The 12037-nt window shown below is 41.7% G+C and overlaps 1 protein-coding gene across 2 annotated transcripts in view; it reads right to left on the minus strand.

Annotated features, from left to right (window-relative positions):
• The window catches only part of fam171a1 (family with sequence similarity 171 member A1), a 37616-nt gene that overhangs the window by 11642 nt on the left and 13937 nt on the right, over positions 1–12037 (minus strand). For both annotated transcript variants that reach the window (XM_017453448.3, XM_017453449.3), the window contains exons 2-5: positions 10885–11112; positions 10278–10370; positions 8330–8488; positions 6055–6231 (exon numbers count right to left, since the gene is read on the minus strand). In XM_017453448.3, coding sequence (XP_017308937.1) covers positions 6055–6231; positions 8330–8488; positions 10278–10370; positions 10885–11112 — 657 coding nt within the window. The remainder of the gene's footprint in view (positions 1–6054; positions 6232–8329; positions 8489–10277; positions 10371–10884; positions 11113–12037) is intronic.

Here is a 12037-nt window from a genome sequence, read left to right on the forward strand (position 1 = left end):
TGCACCCAATTCAAAACACAGCTTCTTTTTTCCTTAAAAGGCAACTCGAGGTACGCGTAACCTTAGCAGACAGACTGGGGTCCGTTGGAGGGAAGGATAAGTGTTTTCAATGCACCTGAAAATGACAAATCGCTCCTTTAATGCTACTCATCTTAAATTCTGAGGTAATTATTTTTGATGATTATGAACGAGAACAAAACACTTCCGAGCAGCAATTACACTGCGTCTATAATCATATAGCCACACGCACAGGCCTGCGTGAACACACACTCAACCCTGGGTGAAAGACCGTATGGAAATTTGGCTTCAGGGTTCAGCGTGAATAAGACCACAAAGCAACGCCCAGCTGGACAAAAGGCCTAATGTCATGCGAACTGACACATTAATCACACATGATTGTGTTATGCTCCAACAGTGAGCTTAAGAATGTTTGCCTACATCAACAGCATGTCAGCATCTGGATCAAAAGGCTGTAATCAGATACTCGTGGCATTTCTTTCCTGAGAAAACGCTTGGGCAAGAGCCGAAAGCTGAAACACTCGCTAAGAAAGCTGAAATTGAGTTCGTGTCGGGTATGTTGTTTTCCACCCCTTCCTCGGTCTCTCCCTCTGTTTATTTCTGGTTGCTAAGAGACGGTCTAGCAAATGACCCATATTAAAAAAGAACCCCGTTGTCCACTCTGTCTGTCCACACTCCCACCGCACCCCTCTTTTCATCCTTCCCCATGGGAAGCTAGAGGGGTGCGTCTTATTGTTTGGAGTGACATATAAATTATCCAAAACTATTGGAACGGCAAAGCCAAACACCAACCCCCCCCCCTGTAGTCTTTTTCTGTAGTCTGAGTTTAGAAATTCAGCTTTCATTTCCTGGTATTTATAAGTAGACGTGTTACACGACATACAGCATAGCACCTTTTGTATCAGACCACCCAATTTTTAGGTGAGCAAAAAAAATATATAGGAACAGATACATTTTGAAGTAAATTAAATTAAATAGCACTTAATATTTGCTTGCAGTGGGACAGTGAGAAAGAACAGCAGTGTTCCACTTCATAATGCCAGCTGAAACACGTTTTAATCAATAAACAATGACTATTCACGCAGGTCTCTTCCTGCTCCTAAATTTTATAAAATCAGCGAGAAAATGGCTGCCTTTATTTATTAGGATTCACAGAAACCAAATGCGGGTACAAACAAGATGTGAGAGTACAGTAGATACTGGGTTCATCGGACATGTCCCTTATCAAGAATTTACTGCATCCATTTATTAGAATTGATATAAATACTGTAAATAAGCTGAAAGTTGGCTTACTGCTGCTTGATCATTTATATGTGGTTTAAATATGTGTGGCAGTCTTACAAACTGATTACAAACTGAACTGATTAGGCTTATGTTCATTCCGCTATGTAACACAGCTATCCACTTAATCCATTCGTGCTCTTGAGGAAATCACACGTAGTTAGTGAGAATTTCGACGCCGTTGTGTAGACTGTGACAGTGTTTTGTAACATGGCTCCTTGCCTAACTTCGCAGGCAGAAGACAAGACACGGTTATGAAGTAAATAAAAACATTTTGTTGTTTTGCTGAAATTATATTTATGCTTTCCTAAAGGTGAGGTCTTGTAACAGATTTTTTGCTGTGGTTGAATCACACCCCCCCCCCCCCCCCAAAAAAACCTGTCTAACTGGCAGAGAGCAAAGGAAAGAAGCAGAGTATTTAATCTGTCTACTGATCGTTATCATTACAATGATTTCTCAAGTGTTAGATTTGACACTAGGCCTGTTTTAATCTCCTTTTTTTTTTTCCCCTTCTGGTCGAAATGTAAACAGAAAGTGCCATTTGTGGTATCCCCATTGGTAACTGAAATATATAGCAAACTTATCTGATATTGGCAAACATACTGATTGAGAAGTGGAACACACATTCATACATAAAATGTTCTCTATTCACCTTGATAGAAAGCGAGGGCGCCATTTCAGCGCATGTTTCAATTGCGGACGTGAGCGTGGGTAAAAAGATGAGCCGTGAGATTGGGGGCGGGGCTTCCAGAGGGGCCCATTAATATCGGAGCGCTCAAAATATTTGCGCAATCCAGATTCGTACGTCGATTGACCGCTCTTTTAGCATATTTTGGAGTGATGATTGATTCCAGCTTACGTTGATGTTAAAATGCAGAGGACCTATGCAACATGTATCGCACTAATAATACACAAACAGAGTGTACATCAGTCCTGGAGTAGCACCAGGAGTTTTCGCTCCTTTAACACACCCAGTTAAGCCTCATTCAGACTTGGCTGGTGAATTGGGTGAGAAGGGAGCAGGGAAAATACCAAAGATTGAGAAACATTGCACGAGCATAAACTGGGAAAACACTACAGTTGAGGTTTACATACGCCTTGCAGAATCTGCAAAATATTAATAATTTAAAAAATAAAAAAAAGAGGGATCATAAAAAATGCATTTTGTTTTTTATTTATGAGCCAGTTCAAAAGTTTACACACACTTGATTCTTAATACCGTGTGTCGTTACCTGGATGATCGACGACATGATGTTTTTATGTTTTGTGATCGGTGTTCACGAGTCCCTTGTTTGTCCTGAGCAGTTAAACTGCCCACTGTTCTTCAGAAAAATCCTCCAGGTCCTGCACATTCTTTACTTTTTCAGCATCTTTTGCATATTTGACCGCTTTCCAACAGCGACTATATGATGTCGAGATCCGTCTTTTCACACTGAGGACGACTGAGGGACTCGTACACGACTATAACAAAAAGGCGCAAACATTCACCGATGCTCAAGAAGGTAACAGGATACAGTACATTAAGAGCCAGGGGGATGTAAACGTTTGAACAGGATGATCGGTGTAAATTGTTATTATTTTGTTTTATGATCTTATTTTTTCCCCCCATTAAGTACTGTCATTCAGATGCTAACGAAGATATTGACATGTTTCCCAGAAGACAAAATAATCACTAATAACTATCATCCTGTTCAAGGCGTACGTAAACCTATGACCGTAACTGTATATTCAATATAGATCTACTTACAAAGAAATACTACATGCACCCAGGCACACATTTACGGACATCTCCTTCATTAATTTGACTATGCAAAATTATTCTAATCTGCATGCCATGGTTTAATGTCCATTTTTGAATTTTCGTTACAATCACATGTAGCCTGCATCAAATATAAAAGCTAGGTTTGCGTACGAAACCAGACGCGATGCACATTTGAACTCCGTTACATACAAGTTTAGTAAATGACTCTTATGGCACAATAAGACATTGCAGTGAAGTTGTTTTTTCCCCTGGCCAAGCTTCCACTTTTCACTTTTATACAACGGTAAAGGTTGTGCAAGAGATTTTCAGCAGAGATGAAGTCTTTGTGAGTCTTTGGCATTGCCCGAGTCACTGATTTAAAGAATTTCCCAATCACTGGTAAACCAACCAGTTATGACAATTATGCCCAGTATATTATATTCTATTTACGATAAATGTTTATCTTGATTTGATGCCAAAAAAAAAAAAACACTGGTTGCTGATCTTTTCACCAAGTTTCACATCTCTTGCTTACAGTATGTGATTGGTATTTGACATAGACTGAGAATGGCAGAACTTTGGCCTGTTTGCAATTTCGCAAAAACCTCTACCTTTGCGACAATCACAGTTAAGAAAACTCTTCGTTTTCTTTTGCTACCAGAGCATGACATAAGCAAACAAAGATAACGATCAGAAACTCTACAGCTGAATGATACCCTGTCTAATCACCTTATCAGTGAGCTCGAATTTCCCTAAAGAGAGAACATTTCCTCACTGGATATGTAACAGGCCTTCTACCTTCATAACTAGAGGAAGAAAAAGAAAATGAATGCCTTAAACAATGTGACCGTTTACACCAAAAATGTGCAAGACCAGGCGATGTTTATCAAATCTTCAGCTGTCTAGTTTCGGTGAGCCTGTGCCCACTGTAGCCTCAGATTCCTGTTCTTGGCTGACAGAAGTAGAACTTGATGTGGTATTCTGCTGTTGCGGCCCATCTACGACGCTCAAGGTTCGACGTGTTGCGAGTTCTGAGATGCTTATCTGCACACCACGGTTGTAAAGAGAGGTTATTTGTGTTACCTGACACCTCTCATTAACGAGGTGTTTCCTCCCACAGAACTGAAAGTCTCTGGATGTTTTTAGCAATTTTTTCAATTTTGTTTTTCGCACCATTCTGTATCAACTCTAGACTGCTTATGTAAAAATCCCAGGAGATCAGCAGTTTCTGAACTACGCATACCAGTCCGTCTGGCACCAACACCCATGCCAAAGTCAAAGTCACTGAGATCACGTTTTTCCACAAGCGCCCATTAACAGAAGCTCTTGACCTGTATTTTGGCTGACTGGATAGCTGCATGAATGCTCAGGTGTGCAGGTCTTCATAATAAAGAGGCTAGTGAGTGTACATTAGAAATACAGGTCAAATTAAAACCACCACCAGCTCTGCATTTTTTTTCTATCAGGTGACTTTATCCAGATTTGACTGATTTTGCGTTGGATTAAAAATGGAAAAAGAAGAAAAAAAAACCTTGTGACTTGGATATGATTAGGTCCTGTGTTATTTTGTACCATTGGATTATTGCGTATTATGTACGTATTAACAATTTTTTTTTTTCTTTTGAACAAAGGTGCCTACTCAGGCTTACAGAAGGTTTCAGTATATTGGGAACAAGATAAAAACTACAATAAAAACTAAAATAATATTTACAGAAAGAGAGAGAGAGAGAGTGTGAGTGTATAGATATAAACTACAATAATAACTAAAATAATATTTACAGAAAGAGAGAGAGAGAGTGTGTATAGATATAAACTACAATAATAACTAAAATAATATTTACAGAGAGAGAGAGAGAGAGAGTGTGTATAGATATAAACTACAATAATAACTAAAATAATATTTACAGAGAGAGTGAGTGTATAGATATAAACTACAATAATAACTAAAATAATATTTACAGAGAGAGTGAGTGTATAGATATAAACTACAATAACATAATATTTACAGAGAGAGAGAGTGCGTGTGTGTATAGATATAAACTACATTAATAACTAAAATAATATTTACAGAAAGAGAGAGTGAGTGTAGATAAAAATACAATAACTAAAATAATATTTAGAAAGAGAGAGATTCATCCATCCATCCATCCATCTTCTACACCGCTTTATCGTTTTCAGGGTCACGGGGAAACCTGGAGCCTATACCAGGGAGCATTGGGCACAAGGCGGGGTACACCCTGGACAGGGTGCCAATCCATCGCAGGGCACAATCACATACACATTCATACGCTACAGACACTTTGGACATGCCAATCAACCTACCATGCATGTCTTTGGACTGAGGGAGGAAACCGGAGTACCCGGAGGAAAATCCCCACAGCACGGGAAGAACATGCAAAAAAAAAAAAAAAAAGAAAGAAGGAAAGAGAGAGAGATGTGCGTAGATAAAAACTACAATAATAACTAAAGTAATACTTAGAGAGAGAGAGAGAGAGAGAGAGAGAGAGAGAAAATCCTGAATTTCAGCACATGTTTATTACTAGTCTAACTGTTTATAGTATAGAATGATGAATAGGGTGCTTCAGCTGACCCAGAATGGGTGTATGGTGTATTTGTGTGTGTGAATGTGTGTAAAGGGGGAGTTGCACAAGCTCCAAAGCCCCATTCAAATGATGTTTACAACACTTCGTCGTGACCTGGCTGACCTTCTTGTTCCACAGTCAGAACATCCTTACCACCTTTCTATTGACGTTTTAAAAACATTCCTATCCTGCTCCCAGCCCTAAAACCTTTTACACAACTTATCCTGCTGATTACAGCTGAAGGGAACAGGAAATCTGGTGACTAAAGTGCTCCGTCTTTCCTCTATTCACATACACACACCAACACAAACAAAGCATGGCAACTTGGTAGCTCACCATAATGTTCTGTAGAACACTGTGTGTGTGTGTGTGTGTGTGTGTGTGTGTGTGTGTGTGTGTGTGTGTGTGTGTGTGTGTGTGTGTTAAACTCACCGAGTTTGGGCTCGAATCTCCAGGCAGGAATGTGGTCATTCTCCTTCAAGCCACTGTTGGCAGGGAGAGGAACGCTCACACTGATTGGCTCGCTGACACGAAGCTCCGCCCCATCGCTTCCCAAAAGGTGAACGCTGATGGCAGCTACAGGGGTCAGCTCAAATCTGCGGTCGCTGCCTACCGGTGAGAGAACGACAGAGAGTGAATAAGACGAGGGACCAGGCGCTATAAAGGACTGGCTGGAACAAAAGGAGGGTGGAGCGAAAGGAAACGCATAAAGAACAAGCGAATATAGTTCTACTTTTTAGCCATTCAGATAATGGCACATCCTTAAATGATCAAATCCCTCAAGACCAATACAGGGGATCAAATGGCTCAAACATGGCGGTGGATCTATATACGATAGCATTTAAAAATGCATGACTTACTGTTACCCTTTATGGATTACACAGTACATCTACACTAGACAACAAGGAGCCTTCTATCATTATTAAAACCTTTTATTATTTATAAAAGCCACGTATCTAAAATAGCCTGCGCTGAAAATTATGTTCTGGCGAAATATAAACAGCTAATCTGCAATCAATATGACTCCAAGTCATCAGGATATTATCTATATTATAGTCCAAATAGAGTTGGAATTAGAGTTTTAATGTGAAATGTATAGGACTCACATTATCCCACAGCGCCACTGAACTCTTAATTCCGATTGGTCTGAAGGTGATGCATTTTCTGTAACAGCAGTTTGGACAGTAGTTATTAATGCGCTCGCTCTAATGTGTTATTGTTTCTACAGTAATAACCAACATATGGGCGGCTGTGGATCAGGTGGTAGAGCGGGTTGTCCAATAATCGTAGGGTTGGCGGTTCGATTCCTGGCCCACATGACTCCACATGCCGAAGTGTCCTTGGGCAAGACACTGAACCCCAAGTTGCTCCCGATGGCAAGTTAGCACCATGCATGGCAGCTCTGCTACCATTGGTGTATGAGTGTGTGTGTGAATGGGTGAATGAGACACAGTGTGTTGGATAAAGTGCGTTGGATAAAAGCGCTATATAAGTGCAGACCATTTAACTAACACGGGAACTTGCATGGTGGACGCGCCACTTATTTGTTCCCGATTTTCTCTCATTTTGCCAAGTCCCACCCACTAGCTCGCTCTTACCCATCATCAGCCCATACAGGATCAGTCTGCAGAGTTTTTGTGTTGTGATTGTTGCGGCAAAAAATGTCAGATTTGCGGCACGTTTTTGTCCATTTTTTTTTTTGCGGAAAACTATTTGAAATGGAGAGATTGCAATTGCACAGTCTTTCTCAGTGATGTTTGTTGGTAAACGAGACCCTTTTTTGCTGTACTCATGTTCGACGCACGTGAATCGAAGAGGGCTTTGGCGGAATGTGCGTTGTGATGACGTCACGTGATGCGCCCGAATCTGCATAAAATCTGCGGCAATTGTGAAAAATTGCAAGCTCCTCCCAATATTGCGGAGTTTGCTTGAGTTTGAGTTCATTTCTGCGATCACAAAATTGCAATATCCTGGAGGGACTGTATCATGCAACAATTACCAAACGGGGAGGGTGAAGACTAAGACGTGCTTCCTCCGTGACACGTGAAGGCATCTACAGCTTCTGTTTAAACTGCTGCATCGCATGGCAGCTAAAACACTCTCGGAGGAAAGTGCAACCTGCCCCCTTCCGCATACATACATGAGCTCACAGATGCCCATGATTAGCGAGTACCACGACGACTGACGGGGGATACTATCGACCCTGGAGCACAATCACACCTTTCTTAAGAAAAAGAGTTTGATTTTTATATATTATAATCATTCGGTTAAATCCGTTTGACTGCCCTAAATGCGTCGGTCGTTTAAGGTAAACCGTGCTAATCGTTTATAAATAGAACAGATGATGAATAAAGCTGCCCAAGTAAGCATGATTTACAGTATGTTGTACATGTATCTACTGATCCACAGTTTGTTAGCTATTTTTGGTCTGATTAGGAGCACAAGGCATGGAAAAAGGGAACTGTAGCTGTTCTCGCGAGGATACGTCTCGGCATGATGTCTCCATGGTAACCTGGAGAAGATAAGAGGCTCTACTCTTCTACTTCCCAGTGGGCTCGCATTTATCTTGTGTGTGTAAACACTGCGTACTTAAGCAGTTGCGTCGTGAATGGAATATAGGAGTAGTAATGGGATTTTGACAGTGTTAAGAAATTGAGCATGCTTTACAGTGTTTTACTGTGTACTGAAATGTGTCTGTGTGTTTTACCTGTGCTGTTCGAGCCTAGGCCCTGCAGGTACGGGAAGTGCTGTGTGTTCTGCCCCGAGTGAGTTACAGTGAGGAAGGCGGTCAGGTTGGTGTAGGTGGAGTTAGGAGGAAGACTCAGTGCTCTCCTCTGGAACTGAACCCACGGCTGAAGCCTCGATCCTGGACACCAAACACACACACACAATACGTTTCCATTCGTTCTATGTTTATGGCACGGTGGCTTAGGGTTTAGCACGTTTGCCTCGCAGCTCCAGGGTTGGGGGTTTGATTCCCGCCTCTGCCCTGTGTGCGTGGAGTTTGCATGTTCTCCCCGTGCTTCAGGTGTTTCCTCCTCCAGTCCAAACACGTGCTGTAGGCTGATTGGCATTTCCAAATTGCCATTTCATATCATATCACGGTTATCAAAGGCATTTCTACGATACACAATATGAATCATGATGTATATAATCCCTAACTGCCTGCAAGTAGTTTTAGAAGTCTTACATTAAAATAAATACTATTTATTGATCTATTTCATGTAAGGGATTGCATTGCGCTCCTGTCAATCACAGCGACACTAGCCAATATGCGGAAGAGGGCGGATAGAGCTTTCCTCTGCCCCGGTGTGCCTTGGAAGAAGCAGTGCTAGTCTTCACCCTCCCTTGTTGGTAGCTGTCGTGTTATAGAGGAGAGCCGGTTGGTGGGTGGAAATTGGCAAATGACCAAATTGGGGAGATTTAAGCTGATTTAACTTGTTTTAACCAAGTGTATCTAGTCTCTCTGTCTCTCTTTGTCTTTATCTCTTCCTCTCTAAACCGAGTAGGTCAGTAAATCATGAAGCTGTTGGCCCTCCCGTATGGCTCTGGAGAGTGATGATGTCATCGAGTTTCCATTGCAGGGAGTCGGCATTCCACAGACATGACAGCGAGTTGTAGCCACCCCACACCACACTCAACTCCACTCCACTCTAACACTGCAGCACAACACAACCAGGTGCTCTTACACACTCACACTTTTGGAGCCAATCCAAAGGACTCTGATGAACAGATTCACGATCCTTAAAGTGCCTTAAAGGCTGGTGCAGTATCCACACACCACAGTCATGCAAACACAAACACACACACACACCATCTGCCATTAAAGTCGTGCCATATTCAGCTCATCGTCTATCTGTCTTTCAGAGAGATCCCCAAGGAGCACTTCCTTCATTTCTCCCCTCCCTCTTTTAGTGTTTATTCCCCCCTCCTCCTTTCTCTTCCTTTTCTTCAGTATTTCCCTGGGATGCTCTCAGGGTCTCTCTCTCACACGCACACACACTGCTGACAAAGCTGTGTGTGTGTAACAAGATTCTGTATTGGAGAAAAAATATGCTGGCAGGTGGGTGTGTGAATACAAGAAAGTAAGTAAGAGAAAGAGAGACAGAGTGAGAGTGAGAGAGTATATATACATGTGTGTAACAACAGGGGAGGTGCTTCTTACTGTGCCAAAAATATTGTAGCAGATGGGGTTAAGTCTCTCATAGTTTTGTGTGTGTGTGTGTGTGTGTGTGTGTGTGTGTGTGTGTGTCTGTATGATTTGAGGGAAAGGGGTTAGATGAAGCTGAGTAAATAAAAACAGAACACTAGGTCTCCCTAAGGAACATCAGTCCTCTCTCTCTCTCCCAGACACTTTGTTCTACACAAATGGCCTGCTATGGCCACACCCCCAATCTCTTCTCGATCAGTGGAAGCTTCATTAAGAAGTGTGTGTGTTTTTCAGTGAACCTGTTCATTCCGAGATGCTTTTCTGCACAGCACGGTTGTAAAGAGTGGTGAGAGTGAGTTCTGATGATAGATAGAACTAAATCACAGTTGATTTTCCTCTGAATACAAGAAGGCATTCTGGTGTATGAGAATTGAAAATGAAAAGAGGCAGGTTTGATTAGGTATAGTCTCACTCTCTCCCTCACACACACACTTGTTTTTCCTACCTTGGTATCCAGAGACGATTTGAACCTCATCATCATACACTATTAAAGTAGCAGCTCTCTCAGGAAGCAGATCCAGGCTCAGTGATGAGAAGACTAGAGTACACACACACACACACACACACACACACACACACACACACATTTGTCATTACATATTCAGGGTTCATCGTTCATCCCTCCCCCTGCACACTGACACACACAATCCCATGTGTTCATGTTCACCCTCTTCAATATTCGATATGAAGGCCTGAATAATACCACAATGGGGAGTTACAGGAAAATAATCAGCGACAGGGCGGTGTGATGCGGTCTTACTGTTAACACCCTGAAGTTTATTTTATAAATGTCCCAAAGTGTGAATACTTTTTCTCCATTTACAGTTAACGAGTTGTGAAGTTAGTAAGACAAATGCCTTTAGCCGAGCCCCACCATCTCCTCCCCTCCACCTTTATTCCCCTTCCTGATTCTGTCCAAGGAGTCGATGTAGGAGGTCCGTTAGCCTTCACGTTCATCACTGCATCGACTCTGAATAGCTAATCTCACTAACGGGATCTGTCGAAAAAGAAACAAGAAGGCAAACATTCAATCCAAGCAAATTAGATCGTACCAGGCAGCCTAGCTGGTCTCCAAGGGACGGAGTTAGGGACGTAGCCTCGCTTGGTAGCTGTGATGACGAGCAGGTCACCCAGGCTATATGGGAATCTGACGAAGATGTTGCCGTCGCTGCCAGAGGTCTCCCTAGCAACGGGGGTGTGATTGGCGAAGACCTCCACGGTGGCGTCGGAGAGCGGCTGGTGAGTGCTTGCGTCACTCAGGTGGACCTTCAAAGCTACTTCTGCACAAGAACACAGAACTGTTGTTACAACTCGAACCATCGCACTGGGTCACGTTACTCATGTATCATGTTGTCACATCATGACACTTTTCTGAGTTTCGTTCTCGCTTTTACAGCTTGAGAGCCTGGTATTTTTCCATCACTATAAATAAAATGCAGCCAAGAATCAGCTACATTTCGAAAACGAGACCACCAGGTTGGGGGAAAGCGAGAAAAACAAACATGTAAGACAAAATGCCAGTGAAGATTTTGTCTTATTAGTGAGCATATATAAGGACATTTATGACCTATTATAAACAAAGGTTCATTGTCAACATTCCAACATTGCAATGTAACTGAAAATAATAACTAGGCCATTTTTGGGAGTAAAAGAAAACCCAACAAGTGCGAAAGCACCCTATAGAGTACAGTCCCTCCAGGATTTTGCAATTTATTAACACAAAATCAAGCAAACTCCACAATATTCGGAGGAGCATGCAATTTTTCGAAATGACTGCCGGTTTTTCACGCCAAGACGTGTCATGTGACGTCATCCCAGCACGCATTCAGTCAAAGTCCTCTCCGATTCACGTGCATCGAACATGAGTACAGCTTAAAGGTCTCATTTAACAACAAACATCACTGTGAAAGACGATTTCGTGCAATTACAATTTTGTCAATTCAAGTCATTTTCGAGATGAAATCACAAATTTTGTAGAAAACCGCAAAAAAAAATCTAGTATTTTTTGGCTGCAACGATCACAAGAAAAAAAAAACCTCTGAAATCCTCTCTCTCTCTCTCTCTCTACATATCTACATATCTATATATACATATACACACATATATATATATATATATATAAGACTGCCTATATATTTTTTCACATGGCTCCATAGATTTGTCGGGGCTTTGTGAACAAAGGTACATATTGTATATAGTGACAAT

This window comes from Ictalurus punctatus, chromosome 23 (assembly GCF_001660625.3).
Source record: "Ictalurus punctatus breed USDA103 chromosome 23, Coco_2.0, whole genome shotgun sequence".
In the NCBI taxonomy this organism is placed as follows: Eukaryota; Metazoa; Chordata; class Actinopteri; order Siluriformes; family Ictaluridae; genus Ictalurus; species Ictalurus punctatus.